Raw genomic sequence first — 21,965 nt, forward strand, 5'->3', positions numbered from 1 at the left:
GTCAGGAAACAACAGGTGCTGGAGAGGATGTGGAGAAATAGGAACACTTTTACACTGTTGGTGGGACTGTAAACTAGTTCAACCATTGTGGAAGTCAGTGTGGCGATTCCTCAGGGATCTCGAACTAGAAATACCATTTGACCCAGCCATCCCATTACTGGGTATATACCCAGAGGACTATAAATCATGCTGCTATAAAGACACATGCACACGTATGTTTATTGCAGCACTATTCACAATAGCAAAGAGTTGGAACCAACCCAAATGTCCAACAACAATAGACTGGCTCAAGAAAATGTGGCACATATACACCATGGAATACTATGCAGCCATAAAAAATGATGAGCTCATGTCCTTTGTAGGGACATGGATGAAACTGGAAAACATCATTCTCAGTAAACTATCGCAAGGACAAAAAACCAAACACTGCATGTTCTCACTCATAGGTGGGAATTGAACAATGAGAACTCATGGACACAGGTGGGGGAACATCACACTCCAGGGACTGTTGTGGGGTGGGGGGAGGGGGGAGGGACAGCATTAGGAGAGATACCTAATGCTAAATGAGGAGTTAATGGGTGCAGCAAAACAGCATGGCACATGGATACATATGTAACAAACCTGCATATTGTGCACATGTACCCTAAAACCTAAAGTATAATAATAAAAAAATAAAAAATCAAAAAATAAAATAAATAAAAAATAAAAATAAATTAAAAAAAAGAATATAGTATATATGTGTGTCTATACATATATACACATACTGGTTAGAGTGATTATACATATGCATGTATATGTGTATATGTATGTAGTCACTCTAATCAGGAAAAGAAATACTAGGAAATATGCTATGGTTTGGGTATTTGTCCACTCCAAATCTCATGTTGAAATCTGATCCTAAATGTTGGAGGTGGGGAGTAATGGGAGATGTTTAGATTGTGGGGGTTAATCCTTTCCTAGGGGGTGAGTTCTCTCTCTTTAGTTCCTTTAGAGAGCTGGTTGTTTAAAAGAGCCTGGCACCACCCACTTCTCTCTCTTACTTCCTCTCTCACCATGTGATCTCTGCACACATCAATTCCCCCTTTATCTTCCACCATGAGTGGAAGCAGACTGAGGCTCTCACCAGATGCCCAATCCTGAACTTTTCCAGACAGAAGAATCATAAGCCAAATAAACCTTTTTTTCTTTATAAACTACCCAGTCTCAGGTATTCCTTTATACAACACAAAATACACTAGGATACAATGTAAATTACACAAACCATTTATTTCTCATCCTTCACTAGCCACTGCAGGTAGATGTTCAACAAGCGACATGACCAAAGGCAAATAGAATAGAGGGCCTGGCCTAAATAATTATAACCACCCCAAGAAAACTTTTCACACTGGTTTTTCGGGTTTCAAAATAGCTCAGATTAGAACTGGTTGGATCTCTCAGACCAAATTACCCCAAGGGATAAAATTAATGACTGGAGCTGGTATCATCAGCAGACAGTATGTGTGTGACAGATTTCTAAGTACTTCCCACATCTTTCAAAATGAAAGCCAAAGTCCTTACTAGGATCCACAAGACCTTACATGATCTGCCTATTACCTTTAATCTCATCACCTACTGCTTTCCCTTGACACTCTTCATTCTAGACATGCAGGTCTTCTGTTTCTTCACCACACAGACTAGCCTCTACCTCAGAACCTTTGCAGTCATTTATTCTGCACAGAATACTTTTATCCCAGGAATACAAGTGACTAGTTCCTCATTTCAAGGTCTTTAGTTACCTTCTCAATTAAGTCCTTTCTGGCTATCCAATCTAAAATTTCAATCCTTCCTCTCTAACATTTTTCTCTCTCTCCCCTCCCTGCCTTTACTCCTTGCAACTTATCTCTAACATCATACCTATTTTCCCTTTCTTATCTGCTTCCCCTTACTAAAAGTAAAGCTCTGTGAGAGCAGGAATATTTGTCTGTTTTGTTCACTGCCATATTACTAGCACATTAAAAAAGCATCTGGCATATAGTAAATACTCAATAAATACAACAAATAAATGAACCACCAAATGACTTAACTAACACCCCAAAACTAGTGGCTAAAAACAACAATTGCTTTTCACGGTTTTGGGTGTTTATTGAGCTAAGCTAGGTAGTTCTCACTCAGGGTCTCTTGTGCAGCTACCAGAGGATGGAGCTAGAATCATCTGAGAGCTCACTCTCTCACATGTCTGGTGCCTAGGCTGGGAATTTTCAAAATCTAGGAACTGAAATAGCAGCAATTCCTTAGACATGTCTATTTCTATATGGGCTTTTCATGAGGTTTCTCCAGTATGGGGGTTTCAACAAAGTAGCAGGACTTACCATGTCGTAGCTTAAGGGAAATGTCCCGTGATTACACTAAGGAAGTTGTATCACCTTTTATGTAGGGGATTAAAGGGTTCTGGAAAACTACGTGGAGCAGAAAAATACCATAACTATTATTGTAATATACGATCTGCCACACCAAGAAACAAAAAAGGAATCAGTAAGCTCAAATGCAGTCCCAGCAGACTAGAGAACAAGGTTGACCTGAGTGCAGGCAACAGGTGGTCCCAGAGACGAGAATAAGAAGGAAATACCAACCAACTGTGACAATGAGTCAACCAAGCACACCAGAGTTTGAGGGTCTGGGAAGACTGAAGCATCAAAAACCAATAGGTACAGTAAACGACAATAAACATCAACAAAGAGTTGCCATCAAGTCTTGAAAACCCAAATTCTAGTTCTGACTTTGATACTAACTTTGTGACCTAGGGTAGATAATTTAATGTATGGCATGCTACCTGTATTAGCTAGTTTTTAGTTTATCAGTAAAGCCTGGTTGGATATTTCTTATGCAAACCTATTTCGGCCTATGGCTTTCTCTGTTCCTTACCATGGTAGGTCCCTTGGCCCTAAAATTGAAAGGACAAAAAATTTCTTATGACTCTCATCTTGTCAGTCACTAAAGTTTATGAACTTGCATGCTTGCAAGCCTGGTGGATAGACACAAACTGTTTGTAGTATTATGTATTTTCTTATATTCCTATTCTAGAGCAAAATTTTAATAGATCCATGTTTTAAATCAATAGACTACACAATATTAAATCTAGTTATTTTCCCTCATTTGTAATTAGACAAGGTTGAAACTGCAAATTTTTTTAGAATATCCATGTTTTCTTGTGACTATCAGCCAAATTCAGCTACATTCAAATCATCAAAAATTCTCTGCATGGCAAACTGAAAAATCCCAGCCAAAGCCTCCCATATTCTGAATAATATTTTACACAAAGTTCCTATACCAGAAAATTTGAATGGACAGTTGAAATGACTTAACAGATGTGTGCAAATTTGTGAACAAGCTTTGTTCAGCTGCACTGTACATCTAAAAAACTACTATTTTTTTTTCTTCTTTGAAGTTGGGTTAGGATTTCCAAATTATCTTAATTTTCAAAGCCATGCTGTTGCTACTCACCTACAAGCCCTCCGGCTCTAAACACTTTTCTGGGTTCCAAATAACCCTATATTTGGCACTCAGGATATTCCCTTTAGGCCCCTGGCCTTCCCTCACCCTTTCTATAGAAGCATTAAGTAATGAAGTCATAAAGAAGCAAAAGATTGGACTCTTTTAATCTGTGTATTTTATTTTTCTAGTTTAATAGTGGTTTTATGTGAAGCTGTAGCTTTGAGTATCTATTGTGTTTAGTTGTAAAGACATACTCTTTCACTTTATTAGGCATAACAATCATTTCATTTATGTTCAGCCCTTGGATTGTCTCAGGATGTTGCAGGCGCAACTTTCATGGCAGCGGGTAGTTCAGCTCCTGAATTAGTTACTGCTTTCCTAGGTAAATATTGCTCCTTATACTTTTTGCTTACTCAGTGTGATTTTTATTTTCTTCAAGTTAACACTAACTTAGCTGCTACTGTCTTGCACATAGGTATATTTATCACAAAGGGAGATATTGGCATTAGCACCATTCTTGGATCTGCAGTTTATAATCTCCTTGGCATCTGTGCTGCCTGTGGCTTGCTATCTAATATGGTATGTAACAAAACCATTCAACAAAATTTATTGTCTTAAAAAATTCTAAAGATAACTGTTCGTCGTCTGGGATGGACAACAGGGCACTAATAATATGTGCAATCGAATTTATTAATCAGTAGAAAAACAACATGTATTCAATTTAATGTTAATCCACAAATAGCTCTTGGTCAGATTTATGAAAGTCTGTGTAAGTTAGAACACAATTTTACATTTTTTTCTCTAAGCAATATGCAAAAGATAACAATATTTAACTACAAATATATAAACAATTTTAGTATTATACTAGGGATGGTACTTGAAGAAGTTACAATGTAATGGAAATAATAACTTATCATATTACAGGTCTCAACACTATCATGTTGGCCCCTATTCAGAGACTGTGCAGCGTACACAATTAGTGTAGCAGCAGTTCTTGGTATAATATATGACAACCAAGTTTACTGGTAAGCTTGAAAATAATTCTTACGTAAAAATTAGACATTTTATGAATTTCTGATGGTTCAGTAATTTTTTTTCATCAATGTTATTTCAGTCACTTAATCTGCCACTTCTATACCATATTCCAATAGGTCTGTGAGTTAACCTCATCACAATTGCTGATTGAATTCTTCTCACTAGTTTGCAATTTCTTTTTAGTCACTTCACAGTCTCCTTTTTTCCCTCACTAGTCACTGGAGACACCACTTTTCCTTCTCCCCACTGGCTGCCTATTCAGAAAGTTTCCCAACTCCTGTTGTCCATTAAAGCCACAAAAGTTGACTTTTTCTTCTGTTGGGTTACTGCTCACCTTACCGTGGTTAGAAGTGGTCATGGCCACAAAAGACTGGAGAAGGATGGTAGAGGAAGTAAAAGAAGTCTTTTTAAATTCCTCCAAACTTCTGATGCTCATTCAGGAGAAACTATAGCCTTCTTCTAAGAACCAACAATGCTTAGCGTTTAATATTAAAAATTGTTTTCTTTCCTTGTAATCTCTCTGTGCCTAGCTGGTCCAAGAAAATGAAAAAGGTGGTGACTGAGTGGACAGATACTAACTTTTTCAACTAGTAAGCAGCAGGCACCTACTAGGTCCTTATCACTATGCTAGATATCATAAGGGATAATGAAATGCAAAACACAGCTACACAGGTTATACATTGCATAACTCCAGAGGACACCGGAAAAATAGGAAAAAAAATGTAATGGTGTCCATCTGGAGAACCACAACTTTGCAGCACGGCATAATACCTGCTATCAAGAAACTTAAAACCTAGCCAGAAGCATAATTTCTAAACTAATCATCCTGTCCTCTAGTCTGTCTCCCTAAGACACTGTGTTGGTAGAGTAGAAATCCTTCTAGAACTCAGCAGTTGTCTGTAAGGGACAGTGACTGTGAGAGTATCCAAGCTAATTCTTCCTCCATTAGGGAAATCAGAACTATTCTTTAAGATATAGCAGACAGAGGTTCACTGGCTATAAAAGGTAAATGCAAGGTTCAAATGTGATGGCATTAGCTAACTGCCAGAGTAGAGGGAAACAGTTCTTGGTTCCCAGGGTATAATTTTATATTTTAGAACATCTTGTTTTCTTGTGACTATAAGCCAAATTCAGCTACATTCAAATCATTAAAAATGCTCTGTATGACAAACTGAAAAATCCCAGCCAAAGCCTCCCATATTCTGAATAATATTTTACACAAAGTTCCTATACCAGAAAACTTGGACAATTAAAATAACTTAACAGTTACTATATTATTTTATAATTATTATGTATTTTGGGGAATGTATTATGCCAATGAGCTGAGGTAGAAAATGTTCACCACTATTTATTAATTTTACATTTATTTTGAAAATCTCCAATTATCATTTTCATTGCATTTTTATACCTACCTTTTGGAAGGAATCTACAAGTAAAAACGAGTTTGTCGATCTTGTTTTTTAAAAAAAAAAAAAAAAAAAAAAACATAGATGTGTCCAGCTTTTATCAATAAACTTACAATAATGCTGTAACCAAGTTTGGACAAATCTACAAAACAAAAAATATCTAGAAATGTTTGATTGTTCTATGGCTACTTTTGTTAGAAAATCATTCAATAGATACTGCCAAAAAGCTATCAACTCTAAAATGACTTTCACTTTTAATTTAAAAACACAAATTTCTCTTAATTTATAGGTATGAAGGAACTTTACTGCTTTTGATATACGGATTGTATGTTTTGGTGCTGTATTTTGACATTAAAATTAACCAATATATTATAAAGAAATGCAGTCCTTGCTGCACCTGTCTTGCCAAAGCTATGGAGAGAAGTGAACAACAGTCACTGATGGGATGGGAAGATGAAGGTCAACCATTCATTCGTCAGCACTCAAGAACTGATAGTGGAATATTTTATGAAGATTCTGGCTACTCTCAGCTCTCTATAAGTTTACATGATCTTAGTCAGGTTTCTGAAGGTAATCACTAAATCTTGCCCACTATTAAGTCTATTCACAAAAGAAAAACTTTAAAATTTCATTTCAATTCAGCAAGTATTGTGTGCTTTTTATGTAAAAAAGACTGTGAAGACTCAGAAATGATAAAAACTAAGTCCCTACTTTTAAGGAACTTCCAATATCACAGGAAATACAAAAAAGCTAAAGTATGAACGTTAAGTACCATAAAAAGAGAAAAATAAAGTGTGACTGTGGTTCACAAATGGGACAGATTGTCAAAATGTGGTGAGGACAGATAGGAGATTTTCACAGAGAAGGGAACATTTAAATTGGGCCTTGCTGGACAGGAAAGATTTTAACTAATGACATGATGTTATGACCAATAAGTAACAGTTACTGAGGTCTTTATTTCATAAATGATGCAGAGATAAAACACATAGAGCACAGTATATGCATAGCAAGGAAGGAGAGGAAAGGTAGAGAGGAATAGGTTAAGAAGAATCTTAAATGCCATTTTAAGAATCTTGGAAGGTTTCTGAGGAGAGAAATTATTAGAACTGTTATCTTAGTAATGTTACCCAAAATGATGTTCACCGAACTAAAATATGAAGTAAGAGACAAGGAGGTCTGTAAGAGAGGCTATTACAACAGCTAATGTGTTTACTAGGTGCCTAGACCAAGTGAAAGTGGTGGGAATAAACGAGAACAGATGTGAGACTATATGAAGGAAGCATCACCAAGACTATATGGGGCCAGAAAAAGGAACAAAGACAACTCCTATGTTTTAATCTTGACTGAGAAAATGGGAACACCACTTATTAAAACTGGGAACTCAGGAAAAAGGGCTGGTCTGGAAGAAAGAAGAAAAACAGCTGAGGTTTACCATTGTTTAAAGCAGTAGCAAAATATTTAGGTAAATATGTTCAGTAGGAAGTCAGAAAATTCAGATGTGGTCAGAATTATAAGTTCAAGGGTTACCTTTTTATAAAGTGGTTGTCCAAAACAGATTCTAAATTTAATTAAGCCTTTAGGAGGGTACTTATTCTAATTTACTACTTAAAATTTTAAAACATGACTTTTCCCCCTTTTTACAAAAATCTTAGCTTCTACTCTTTCAGGTATAAGAGGTATGCCCCTCTAAATTAAGTTTATAATAAAAAACGCAAAAGAACCAATCCAAATTCTTTGCTTATGTTAAAATTATATCTAATATTACTTAATAGCACATTGGTTGAAGCTTGGCAAACTTTTTATGAATTGTTGTACTAGCATTAGTTTTAACATGATTTGATCCAATTATTATTTTGTAAACACCACACAAATTTTGAACAATTTTAAAGTAAATTCCCATTTTTATCCAATATATTATCATTATCCTTCTACTAAATTAAATTGAATAAATAAACAAACTCAATTTTCAGAAATTATATTTTAGATGATATACTACCTCCTACTTTAAGGTTATTTCTATGAACTGTGGTAAAGTCTGAATTTAATAAATAAAATACTAATGAAATAGGGCAAAAAAAACCCACTTCCAATAAGTATTAGGATATGCAACTTAATAAAAAAAATCATGCTGTAATTATTTTATATTCTCTAAGTATACATTATCTGGTACGCAGGGCAGGCAGAGGCATCATCAATGCTGTGAAGTGGAGACAACTAGAGTAGCCAGGTTAGAAGCCAGGTTAATCCCTTAAGCGAAAAGTTACTGAAGACAATCCACAGGAGATGTCCAATTGACACTTCATAAACACTATCTACAATATATTTAGCGAATGGCCCAAGACATTTTGATAGATTTAAGGCCCCAAATAAATAAATGCTGAGTATCACATCTTACATTGCCTGCCCTAAAGTTTCAATTAGTTTCTTTTCACCAGCAATATCAGTAATGAGGACTCAAATGTTTTAAACAGCCTTTTAAAAACTGATACAGCTAATTTATTTCAATATAGCTTTCTAAATAGGCATTTCTAAGTTAGCCATTTGAGAAAACTCAAAAGTGTTTAATTTTTCCACAACAGATCCACCAAGTGTTTTCAACATGCCTGAAGCAGACTTAAAAAGAATTTTTTGGGTATTATCCCTTCCTATTATTACATTACTTTTTCTAACCACACCAGATTGTAGAACAAAGTTTTGGAAAAACTACTTTGTGATAACCTTTTTCATGTCTGCAATATGGATATCTGCATTTACATATATCCTGGTTTGGATGGTCACAATAACTGGTATGTATTTTAAGTACAATAGCACAACTTGAAAATATTCATATAAGGACAAATTGCATACGTTCACTCAAAGTAGTCTAGCTACACAGTAAATTTCTTTTCAGCAAGATTGAAGATTAGCACCATTTACAAAATGATTAAATATTACTATAACAAGATCATTTGAGTTTGTGAGTTGCATATTATATATAAACTGTATTTTCCACTGTTATTCAGCCTGGGGTACAATTCAAGAGATCTTATAAATGAAATCAAATTCATAGGATGTATTTTTATTATGCTAATAATTTAATCACATTCCATGGGGTCCACAACAAACTCTTTATATTGAATTCCATTCCACAATGAAAAAAACAAAAAACAAAAAACAAAAACAAAGCAAGGAGCTCTATTTTTGGGAAAACAATGGGTGCTCACTGCTTAACTGGATTATATTTTATTTGGCTTTTCAACATGGCAATACAAACATACTATGAAATGAGTGAAAAGGGTATAAAAGTTTTATTCTAGGTTTCTACTACCTTCATGATTAAGACTTAACTAACTACTGCTGCTTGGCTATAATCCACTACAGTCCCTAAACAAAAAACTATAAACAAAGACAAAAATAATCTGTAATTTCTCCCACAAAGGTTAACCCAAATTAACTTATAGCAGAGGGGAACAGACTACTGCCTGTGTGCCAAAATAACCCAGCTTGTTTTTATTAGTAAGGTTTTACATATTATCTATGATTGCTTTCACACTACATTGGCAAAGCTGAATAACTGGAACAGAAATCACACAGCCTGCAAAGCCTAAATAATTACTATCTGGCCCCTCACAGACACAAAAATGTGTTGACCCTTGACTTTTCCCAAATTAATGTAAGTCTTAGAATAGTATGCTAGCAAAAAGTGGACTATTTCTTCCTTTTTTTAATGAGAAAAATGAAAAAGTCCAATTAGCTTGCATATTATATCTATCCAAATTCACTCAGCCAGAACACATTTGATATTAGGAAAATAAAAAGAGAGCAAAAATCATGTAATAGATCACAGAACAGCCCCCAAGATGATAAATATTAGTGTTATTTATGCACATATGAATTCTAGCAAAGCCAGTAACAGAAATTAACAACCAATTCCAATTCCAGTATCAATATATAAGCATGCAATAAATAAGCTACTTTCTAATTAAGTTATTTTAATTGGCATTTTAAGAAAAAAAAAGAGAAAGAAAAAATGATGCTAAACCAAGTTTTCAATTACATCATTAAAAGAACAGTTACATATCCTTTTTTTAACTTCTCTCTGGTTCTGTTTCTGAGAATACATTTCTGAAAAATGTTGACCTGACATCAAATTTAACAGAAGTATTAATAAATTGGGACCATATGTTAGACTCAAGTAGAAAACAAACAGGTTTTGTTTTCCTCAGAGATTAATGAACGTTCTCCCTCCCCCACCCTGCCAAAGCCCACTAAATTAAGGTATATCACTAAAGTAGAACGTAATAAATGGTATATATACATGTTAACACATTTATAGCTTAAAGATAGCTATAAATAATTTGCTTAACTCTAATTTAATAAAAATTTTTAAGAAAGAAAAAGCGGAATGATCAGTCTCATTAGCAAATATTCAGCACAGCCCTGATGAGATAATGGTGGACATAAACATCTTCTGTAAGAATATCAAACAGGAAAATTTCTCATTGGCAGAATTTTGGCTGTTACATATCTTTAGATATGTCATTAAAAATCTGCGCTACCTGGGTTACCCGAATTACCAGCCTGATTCAAATATGTTGCTAGCTAAAAAAACTAAGCAAGCACATATTGGCTCTGAATTCTAAATGTGCGTATTTTATTTTTGTTCAGGAAGGAAATATCCAAAATAACTGCAAAGGATGGTTAGTGAATCTTTAAGATTTGTAACTTGAAATATCTGTTTATTACAGGGGAAACACTAGAAATTCCAGATACAGTAATGGGCCTTACTTTATTAGCAGCAGGAACAAGCATACCAGACACAATTGCAAGTGTGTTAGTTGCAAGAAAAGGTAAGAACTAGGTCCCTCAAGCTGCAATGGTCATTCTACAAGGCTAGAATGAGTAAAAGTAGCTTTAAAAATGTTTACTTCCGGCCAGGTGTGGTAGCTCGCGCCTGTAATCCCAGCACTTTGGGAGGCCGAGGCGGGTGGATCACGAGGTCACAAGTTTGAGACCAGCCTGACCAACATGGTGAAACCCAGTCTCTACTAAAAATACAAAAATTAGCCGGGCTTGGTGGCATGCGCCTGTAATCCCAGCTACTCACGAGGCTGAAGCAGGAGAATTGCTTGAATCCAGGAGACGGAGGTTGCAGTGAGCCAAGATTGCACCATGGCACTCCAGCCTAAGCAACAGAACAAGACCGTGTTTCAAAAAAAAAAAAAAAAAAAAAGTTTACTTCCTCAGTAACATACTTTGAAGGGGAAAAAAAAAAAAGTGACTGAAGAGGGAAAGTTTACTATTTAATAGCAGGTTAATTTCACTCAATCTAATCCCCCAAATAATATTCATTTGAAATGTGCATTAAATAGTAATTAACCATTAACCATGTTAAATTACAATGAAAAGCAACAAGTAAGCTATACACCTTATTGAAAAATGGTTTAATAAATATAATTATTAAATAAATGTTAAGACTTTAAATACTAACCCCAGAAAAATTTTAAAATACAAATTCAGTAAGACTTTTGCTCTAACAACAATTTTTCAAAACGAATCAACAACAAAAAAGTATCCAGTGTTTCTTTTCTTATGAAGATTATTAATAAAATACAGTATTGGTAAGCACATTTTAACAGTATGCTTTTCTTTTGTAGGGAAAGGAGATATGGCTATGTCTAACATCGTGGGATCCAATGTGTTTGATATGTTGTGCCTTGGTATTCCATGGTTTATTAAAACTGCATTTATAAATGGATCAGCTCCCGTAGAAGTAAACAGCAGAGGACTAACTTACATAACCATCTCTCTCAACGTTTCAATTATTTTTCTTTTTTTAGCAGTTCACTTCAATGGCTGGAAACTAGACAGAAAGTTGGGAATAGTCTGCCTATTATCATACTTGGGGCTTGCTACATTATCAGTTCTATATGAACTTGGAATTATTGGAAATAATAAAATAAGGGGCTGTGGAGGTTGATATTATTAATAGTGTTATGCAGAAAATATGAATGGCAGGAGGGGCAGAGAGAAAAATCCATTTCTTCATTTAAATCAAATTTTAAAAATCCTGAACCTTAGATCTAAAACTTACTTACAGTAATTTAAAACCAACCAAAATCACATCCTAATTTTTCTGAGCCCTTTCTTTTCATGAAAAATTACATATTGTAAAACAGAAGTTTTGGGGAAAAAAAATCTATGTTTTACCATACAATAAGTTGACAAAAACTGGAGAAACTAGAACAAACAAATCCAACTACGTAGTACTGAAAACAACAAGAAAATGGCTTATTTCATTAAAAACAGTATAACCATTCATTTAAACTGAATGACCAGATTTGCTGTCTTTAAAAACCCAAACTTGAGATTAACAAAAATTACAGTACATTTTTAACATTATACTGTTAAAAGCTGGTGGGAGTTTTAAAAGTTCATTTTTACAGCTTTTGTAAGCATACAATATTACTTAAAAAAAATGACTTTTACTAGGAGATTCAGCAAAACAGATGTAGGAATGTTCCAACCATGGCTTCAAATTATGCATTACGATCCAAGCGAACATCAATTTCTCTGCCACTGATTTTTATGCCATTCATTATTCTGCAGGCTTTTTCAGCAGATTCTGGGGAGTCAAATCTGACTGTTCCACAGCCTTTTGACTTTCCATTCTCCATTTTTATTTCTGCAAACATTACATGACCTGTAAAATAAAAGTTACAGAATTACTGGTCAGTTTAAATGAGTTCTATTTCACTTTATAGGTCTGAAATTCCTCATAGCCAATTGTGATAATTAATTTGATTAAAAACATTATTTAAAATAACGAATAATATAAGCATTACATTTGGAGTAAAATACAATTCATATAAAGTAATAAATATATACATATTAGAATATACAAAATTGGAATCAGGAAAGATTTTCTTAGGACTTAATGTATTTTATTTATGTTAAATCCCTAATTCCTGAGGTTAATTTTATAAGCAATAAGTCAAGCTAGCACAAAATGCCACCAACTCACCACGCCCTATAACAAACTTACACATTTAAACAAAATTATTTTTAGAATAAATGGTTGCTTACTGCCCAGTCTTCCTAATCTCTCTTCCTTCCCTTTTATCCTCATTTCACTCCTTTATCCCCTGCAAACAAGTGCAACTGACCAGAAATCTAATTTCTATCAGGCTACAAAGGGCCCCACTAATTCTGCTTTGCAACCACAGTGCCAAAGCTGTTTATTCAATATCACAATTTGAGCTCAAAGTCTAAGAATGGCACCAAATATGCTACGGAAATAGTCATGGGAAGAGATAGCATAGATTTAAATCAATAAAGGTAAAAACAGTGATGTTAAAGAGAATATCAGAGAAGCTTCAGGAAAGAGGAAGAAAACCAGAAACCTGTCCTTATGCAGTTATAATATCATTGCTAACTCTAGAGACAGGTATTTGAAGTAAATCAATACCATTTATCAAAATACAAAGTGGCCATAAGAATTCATCACTACAACAGAACACTTTTGAGAGTAAAAGGGGGAGTTATCAATAATTACACATAAGTAACAGATGTAAAGGGAAACTATCCCCAGGCAAACTGGAATACATGGTCACTCAATCCAAACAGGTCATAAATTTAGGGTGTGACTACTTACCAAAATATTTCCCTCCCCACTAGATGTACAAGTCAAAACAAATCAAGTTAGAAGACTTTAAATATTATAGTTGCCAGATCACTATGGGCTAATTTTAGTCTGGCAACCAAATCAGACAGCCAGACATACTTAGTTCTATAAAGGGAGGAGAAAAAAAAGGAGAAAGGTAAAAGCAAGAGGGCCTGTCAAAAAACTGCATAAACCCTTTCCAGATGATAAGATCAAATTTTAATATCAATCCATAAGGAAGTTTTTTTTCTGTTGAAATCTTGATCTCAATAATCTCTTACCTATAACATGATGGGCTACTTTATACTTTCACTTTTTCATCCACTCCCTATTACTGCATTTCTTTTTGAAACCAACTGGTAGTCAACTACTCACCTACTAAACACTAATTAAATGGTCTAGGATAATAAATGTCATACTGAGACAAAACCAGTATCTTGCTACACAGGCCAGATAGTCTTTAAATGTGTTCTGAAAAGTTATAAAATAGGCTAATCTCCAGAGAAATTACATGATGATGGTCAAAGTAGATGCAAATAATATTTAGCCCACAACTGGAATGAAATGGGGAAAAAAAGCAAAAACACAGCAATCACACTTTCTAATAAACACCATAAAATGAAACTGGAAAACACAATTTAAAACAATTTAAAGATAAATGCAGCACAATTTCCAGAGTCCTCTTAATATCTTGAATGCTGGTACCTGAAAAAAAGCAAGTGTAATTAAAGAAGCTGTTGGTAAACGACAGCACCTTACAGTTATTTTGAGAAGAACTATGGAGGATTTTCAAGGGCTTTTAAGGTTAAAGGTTATTCCTTATCCTAATTTTACCTAAAAACGTAGAGTTTTTCTTAAGTATCCCACCATAGATTTATCAGCAATAGTAAAGTTCACCTAAGCAAGAAATCTTCTTCAAAAACCTCAAAAGAAAATATGTCACTATTTCTTACATAATCTGTCTCTCAATCTTTCAGGACAGTTTCTCTTTTTTGTTTTTCTCTTAAATTGTCTCTTTCAGTTTAGAAATCAGCGCTCAGACCTCCAAATTCCTGACCTCGCAATGACCTCAAAAATTTTCTAGTTGACAAGGTCCCTCAGCTAAGATACTTGAACTTTCTTACAGTTCTGATGTTCAAGCTATATGGACAGTAGCCCATAAATATTTGTTTTATGGTTAGACTGTTCCCCTAAAAAGAATCCCAGCAGGACAGAACCAGAAAGAGTTATAAATGTTCTAGGTTTCTTCCTGATCCTATAAAAACACCAACTGAAATATTTTCTTTTCTAAAGATAAATAATTCAGGAGAAAAAAATTAGTTTCAAATAGCTGATTAAAATCAGACCTGCCTGACTTTTTATATGCTCTGAGAACTTCCTCAACTAAGTTAAATATCTAATAATCTTGTAAGATTCCAAAAAAACAAAAACAGGACTGATATTCTGGCAACAGCACAGGACAAAATAGTATGCCATGAGAAATCTGTATCACAGAATAATCAAACATATTGCTGTTACATATACTAGTAATAAAAAGGATTTGTCCCACAGTAAAAGAAACCTTTCTGTTTTATTTAACCCAGCCTATTAACATCTTGTGGGGTATATTTTGGGATATGCCAGTATAAAAACACATGTAAAAATAGACCAAATTAAAGGATGTTCAATAAAATCTACTGCCTACATGAAGCTGTTAACACAACCATGGATGAAAAAAGGAAAATCAGACATTCTACGATAAGAAAACATAGTAAGGATATAAGGGATAGAAAAGTAAAGTATTCTGTTGTTTCTTTACAAACAAAAGACAGTGTCTATCAATGAATGCTCATCATATATCATTTGTACTATTACTGCAATTTTACTCAAGTTATTCTAAAGTCCACTCAAAATGCTTGAAGCAGCAAGTACTTTAATCAATAAAATCTACCATAAGCCTCCATTTTCCATGCAGTTAACAAGCATACTGATGTAGAAATACTACATAATGGAAATCTGCGGAACAAAGTTATATCTGTTTATACGGCTTACAGCAAGAATAATTGAGAATGGGTTTTCCTTGTGCTGAAGTTCTAAAATGTTATACAGTCTTGCATCACACTGAGCCAGAAGGCCAGAATGCAGCTAAAGTATACAGATGACATGGGGGCACATTTAAAAGACTATGCCTATTTGACCCCATTAGCACAAGCTGAAATGATGTGGGGTCCAATACTAAATAGGTTAATTTATTTATGCTCAGCCTTTTTGAATATGCATCTCTCTGAGGAATTACACAATGCAAGATAAAAAGATAGATCTCTTTTGCTACAGGAAAGATGTGTATCTTACCAGCCTGGGGTCAAAAACATTACCTTTAGGGGCTTGATGGAATTAGAAAATAGCAGTTATATTCACTTATGTCTCATCTTGTTATATTTGGAAAGATCTGAAAACAATTTTTTCTGAATTACAAAGGCTGGAAAATGTTCTATTGAGGGTAATATAATCCATAATATAACATTTACTCAGCCTTTGTAATTACTCCATCAAGAACAATTGATCACTAGAGATAATTTATAAGCAGAGGGGGTTGCCAATGGCACCCTTTACTGACAGATATTGTTTATGGGAGATGCATGGAGTACTACTAGATTCTTACTAAGAAGCAAGCAAGAGAATATACTTACTCTCTTTGGGCTTACAAGAAAAACAACAGAAGACTGCCTTTTACTGCCCAAGAGGCCATTAATGGCTTGCAGCATGTTAAAAAGAAATGTCTCATACTAAGAAAAAGATTTATAAATAAGTGACATGGCAGAAAAATGGATGGTTCAGTTCATACTAGCTAGATCATTTGTATATTGTCAACAGCTGGACACTTAATTCTATATTAGTACAACTTTCTTTTCCATCAATGTAGTTCAAGGTTAAAAATAAGGGAGATATAGGGAATTGTGTAAATATGGTATTATCTTAATATAAAATCTAAGAGTCAGAAACTTTTACAAAAGAATTGATAAAACAAAAATCATTAATCTTAAAATATAATTATAGATTAATCAAAAAAGGATTTTAAGAATAGAACTAAAATAGCAAAGAATAATAATGTAACCATTATTTACATGGCTAAAGTACTATGAAAGTTTTCTATGTAGATTTGAATGCTTTTTCCTTTCAAAAAATGTCTTGCAATTGCTGATGTCCTCATGTCAAAACAATGCCACTCCAACCAGAAGCCCATCAAACACTTCAAGTTTGCTGCAAGCCTTGCTCATATCTAACCTCATACGGAAAGCAGCCTACAGAGAATAAAGAACAGTCAGCTCAACACTGGTCACCTTTTCATCGTCATTTCTTTGTCCTGCTTTGCTCTTTATCTTGCTAAGTTTCATTTCTACTTTTAACATAATGTCATATCTCATTTGGAGATTTTTTTTCACTCAATCAACAAAGATTATCTTTGCTGCCACTGCTCCTCATTTGATGTATTTCACTAAGACCCTATATACATTCTTTCCTCTGTAGTCTACAGGATTCATGGCCAGACACTGCTTACTCATTCTGGTAGATCTTCTTACGCCTGCAAAGAAGACCAATACCTCAAGCCCACTTTACTATTTTGCTTTCTCTTAGTGGTGACTATTAACCAGTTGACTTGTTTTCAACAACTTTTTCTTGAATTTTTGATTAGTGCAAAATAAAAGGATGATCAAGAAAGACAAGTCAACAGAATATCCTAGACAAATTCATGTTGTATGTTCTTTGAGGACAGAAGCATCTGACTTTGTTTACCTTCAAAATTCTAATGCCTAGCAGACTGCCAAAAATATGTTTGTGGATTTAATGAATAAATTACTGAATAAATGAACATCTACCCAGAAAGATTAACTTATAAACTTTTCATAAAATCTTACTATATGTAAAGAGGCAATAAAAGGAGCTAAGATAAAAAGACAGTTCTTGCCTTCAAGAGCTTCCACGTGGGATGGAAGAAAACTTGAACAAATAACTATTAATAAAAGCTACGAAAGAGTTAGATATAAAGAAATATGAGATAATATTATCTCTGTAGTGGCCACAAAGGCTATTTTGTAACAGAACACTAAACCTATTCTTTCATGACCTTAGAAATTATATATATGCTACCCGACCTCAGAAATTATATATATGCTATCTTATGTAACTTCCTATTGTGACTACGGTCACTGAGATTCCACGCAATAGCAGAAAAATATTAATACTAGCAAAAAATATTTTACTTTATAACACTCACATGAATTCACCCATTATTGCAAAAGAAAGAAAAAGTGAGAATTTAGTCAATTAAGATATTTTGTAACAAAAGTAAGTATGGTATATAAAAAGCTCTTTTTTAAAAGTAATAAACTACCTAATCTTCCATAGACCTATGGAACACATTAAGGTTGTATAAGTAGTATCATTATAGTTAAGAACAGTTTATAAAAGAATAAGAAGGGCAACCAAAATGTACCCATGTCCAAGGCATTCCTGGCAGTGGGTTGTATGCTACCACCTAGGTTTCCTGTGTTGGGTAGGAATACAGTGTATATAGAATGGGTCTCACTTATTAACTCCTTTATCAATTGGTCATCAGCATCTCAGTTGGTTATGCTGATAATCCCCTGCACTATACTATAAACAAGAAAATAAATATACCACTTATTAATATTTCTCATGAGAAGAAAAAGTTTAATGCAAAGAATGATAATATATTTATGTTTTTAAAATGAGGTAATAAAATAAGCCCTATCTTTATTAACAGAAAACAATGATAGGATATATCCTAAACCTTGTTACCTAAACCTTGTTATTACCTAGTAGTAATAGCACTGCTCTAAGTCAAAAGATAGTGAAATAATTCATTTATCTGAAGTGGAATTAGACCTGGCACACTATCAAGACTATCCAGGAATAGGCATCTGGACAGGCAAAGGTCTAAACACAGTGTATAAAAGTTTAAAACCAATTTTCCTCCATAATCAATATCAACATATCTGCAGTCATTTGCATACTTACCACACTGACTGAATTTCTCTTTTAGTTTCTGCCAAGTCAAGTCAAAAGGTAGCTAGAATGAAAAGAGGTATTAGTAACATATATACAAGAAAAAAAAGAATTTCAATTATCCTTAATATTTATTTGCTTACATTTCTGACAAATATCTGGTTGCCTTTGGAGCCTATTCTCTCTCTCATTCCGCTTCCCATTGGACCCGATAAAAATCCTCGATCCATATCGATGCTCCTTTCCAGTATAGCTCCTATACCTGGTCCCATTCTATCAAAGCTGGAACTCATCCGGTCCAGTCCCATCCCCATTCCTCCAGTCACACTGTTCATGCCACCCATTCCACCACCTAGATTTTCAAGAAAGGACGGGGGGGATTTGGGAATTTTGTGTTTTTGTTTCAAAAACATAAGGAAAAGGAGAAGAGGAGAAAGGAGGAAAAGAGGAGATAATCATTTTTGAGAAAGAAGGGGGAAAATTAATTTGTTTATATAATTAAATAATATACAAACATAAAATTATTTTCATACAGATAACAACTTTCCAAAGAACAGAATTTGCTTAAGTATACAATTAGTTAGCTGAGAAATTCTAGCCACTGTATAAATACATTATACATATATAACTGCATAAAATTATATTCTGATCATTAATATATAAATATATAAATCCTCTACCAATCACTGCTTCCAATAACGTGACAGTTGTTCTTATCCTTATTTTTATTTTCCAATATCAAGCATAATAATTGCTAGAATAAAGATACACAGAGATAAATTCAAATTATTACAACTCTAGCACTCCAGCCGCTCTCATCATACTCTCCTACAAGTAAATATTCCTTTCCTAGCTTATCTTTCACCTCAGCATCTTCACCTCTGTTTCCCAGTTTTTATTCTCATGGTAATTCAATAATCATAGCAAAACATAACTTTTAATCTCAATATTATACAGAACTTGTCAAGGGAACAAAAAACGCTATCACTCCGTTAGCCAGAGCTTAAGAATCTAGCTCCGAACTCATACCTACTTCATTCTTATGCACTGACTTGATTTCCTGTCCTTTTCAATTACTCCCATCTTACTCATTATCAAACCTTTTGTCTTGTACGTAATATCCCTAAACATGGAAATTCTAAAAATTAACATCACCCTCAAATTGGCTTTTTGTGAATAACCAATATAAAATCAGGGAAACAGAAGTACAAACACTGAGATAAAAGAGGAAGGTAAGGAAGTTAGGACTAACAGGAAATGGCTGAGGCTAAAAGATGATGGAAAGAGGAATAAAATGAGGAGCAAGATACAATGGAAGTAGATGTCTTCAGCTGACAGGATATTAGAATTTACTCTTAGAATAGTTTAAATAGGTTGTATTTTCTATTTGTGAAATTTCATCAATTAAAGGAAGTCAATAAAGTACGAAGAGCTCAGAGACATGTCCCAGTAAGCAAAAGAGGCTAAAAAAATAATAATAAATTATCCATGTATTCAGGCTTAATATAAGGCCTAAAAGGTAGTAGTGGAAATAGTCAGATGGGAGATTCAGCACTCCCCAGTGCCGCAACTACTCTTGATGCTATTACGGGAAAGGTTCAAGAGGAAAAGAATTAAGTACCTCTTTCAACCTTAGCCTGACTCAAGCTGAGGAGATGCCTAAGAGTGTTATATCTGCATTTACCAAAAGACATAGATGTTTACAAATAAAATAAGCTAGTCACTAATAGCTATTATAGAAAATAAGCAAGGAAACAAAGTTGGCGCTAAAGCAAAAGTTGTTCCTGACACATGATCAGAGAAATCCCCAGATTCCTTAGTTGGAAAAAGGCTCTTGGATTGGCTGTTAACACATAGTTCAGAAATATCAAAGAAGTAAAATTCAAACAGTTAATTTAGAAATTTCAAACAATAATCAAACAGAAAGGCTTTTCTCAATTATCAAGGTTTCTCAAATTATAGCAAGACACATTAACATATAAGAACAAAGTATTACTATACTACAATAACTACTCTTGCAAAGTCTTTGCAAGCACTCAAATATTACTGAATAAATTCTAGTAAAATTTAAACCTACTTATTCCAGATCCTACTGGACCCATGTTAGAAGCTCCTATTCTTCCTGCAAACCCTCCAATCATTGCACTGCCTAAACAAGGATGGAAAGATAATATACTAATTAATTTAAATAATCATACTTTAAAATTCCCAAGGTACTATGTGCTCTGATTTACAATAAATGAAAAGCATAAAGTTTTCTGAAAATAGAGTTCAAATATGTAAGATGTTGAAAAAGAGAGCTAGCATATTAAAATCCTTTAAGTGTTTTCTTCAGGTAATAAGTTGTATAAAACATTATGATTTTCTGATTTTTCACAAAAAAAGAGAAACCAAATTTCGAAAATTATAGCCTACAAAAAGAAAAGGAGAAGTATGCAGCCAGCCCTACCAAGTCTACCAAAGGAATCTCCAAAGCCTCGATTTATTCCAATATCACCACGTCCAAAATCTCGCTCCATGCTACTAGTCATCGCACCACGGTACAGCTCTGAAAAAATTGTGCAACAAATTAACCCTTTTCAAATATATCAATATATGATGAAAACATTCACAAATGTATCTAAATTATGAAAAGACAGCATAAGTCACAAATACAAAATAGTCTGTCATTTACCCAATTTACCTCACATGCCACACATAATATCCCCATTCCCGCCAGGCCTGTCCTTATCCCCTAGTGCCTACATGCCTTCTGAAGACATTTTTAGCACACATTCCTAAGTTATAGGGGGGAAATTTTAATAATAGGGAAAACTAAATGTGCACACACTTCCCACTGCATACATTTACCTACCTCCCATTCGGCCAACTCCTCCAAATCCTCCCATGCTATTCATTGCTTCCAGACCACCAAACCCTATTCCTATGGAATAAAGATTAATTTTGAGATCCTACTGTCAGTCATGTAGCTGAAAGGTACATTTTGTAAATGTTAAATCTCACCAGTAAGCTCTTCATCCACCCTACCTTGTGCAGCTACTTCTTAACACATCACCTTCCTTTAAGTATGTACCAGGCTCAATTTCTACTAGCAGCCTTTAGAACATGAGCCAACAATAAACCATGACCTTTTTTTTCATGGAATTCTCAACACAGTTTCTAGTTTATTAAAAATGGTGATGGGTACATACAAAAAAACAAATCTTTATACATACCTCCTCCAATTCTATTCATTCCTCCAAAACCTGGACCATCCATTCCCATACCTCAAATAAAATACACAGTATGTACTTTAAGTATATTTTATTTTTATGACTAAAAGATGATATAATGCATTATAGCAAAATAGATACCACTGGTATAACCACAATGAAAAACTAGAGAAGCGGTAGGGTACAGGAGGC

General features: G+C 34.1%; 2 protein-coding genes across 3 annotated transcripts in view; one reads left to right on the forward strand and one right to left on the reverse strand.

Moving 5' to 3' along the window:
* The window catches only part of SLC24A5 (solute carrier family 24 member 5), a 37,582-nt gene extending 25,711 nt beyond the window's left edge, over nucleotides 1–11,871 (forward strand). Inside the window, exons 3-9 of the mRNA XM_032176186.2 lie at nucleotides 3,770–3,853; nucleotides 3,947–4,050; nucleotides 4,396–4,496; nucleotides 6,202–6,482; nucleotides 8,492–8,698; nucleotides 10,640–10,741; nucleotides 11,549–11,871. Of these exons, the coding sequence (XP_032032077.1) occupies nucleotides 3,770–3,853; nucleotides 3,947–4,050; nucleotides 4,396–4,496; nucleotides 6,202–6,482; nucleotides 8,492–8,698; nucleotides 10,640–10,741; nucleotides 11,549–11,871 (1,202 nt within the window). The remainder of the gene's footprint in view (nucleotides 1–3,769; nucleotides 3,854–3,946; nucleotides 4,051–4,395; nucleotides 4,497–6,201; nucleotides 6,483–8,491; nucleotides 8,699–10,639; nucleotides 10,742–11,548) is intronic.
* The window catches only part of MYEF2 (myelin expression factor 2), a 43,599-nt gene continuing 26,207 nt past the window's right edge, over nucleotides 4,574–21,965 (reverse strand). The window contains exons 11-17 of one of the 2 annotated variants that reach the window (XM_032176183.2): nucleotides 21,777–21,827; nucleotides 21,416–21,484; nucleotides 21,011–21,109; nucleotides 20,639–20,710; nucleotides 18,705–18,913; nucleotides 18,574–18,625; nucleotides 4,574–12,594 (exon numbers count right to left, since the gene is read on the reverse strand). In XM_032176183.2, the coding sequence (XP_032032074.1) occupies nucleotides 12,431–12,594; nucleotides 18,574–18,625; nucleotides 18,705–18,913; nucleotides 20,639–20,710; nucleotides 21,011–21,109; nucleotides 21,416–21,484; nucleotides 21,777–21,827 (716 nt within the window). In that variant the 3' untranslated portion in view covers nucleotides 4,574–12,430. The remainder of the gene's footprint in view (nucleotides 12,595–18,573; nucleotides 18,626–18,704; nucleotides 18,914–20,638; nucleotides 20,711–21,010; nucleotides 21,110–21,415; nucleotides 21,485–21,776; nucleotides 21,828–21,965) is intronic. The other variant, XM_032176185.2, reaches the window with a different exon arrangement.

Source organism: Hylobates moloch, unplaced genomic scaffold, assembly GCF_009828535.3.
Source record: "Hylobates moloch isolate HMO894 unplaced genomic scaffold, HMol_V3 SCAFFOLD_14, whole genome shotgun sequence".
NCBI lineage: Eukaryota > Metazoa > Chordata > Mammalia > Primates > Hylobatidae > Hylobates > Hylobates moloch.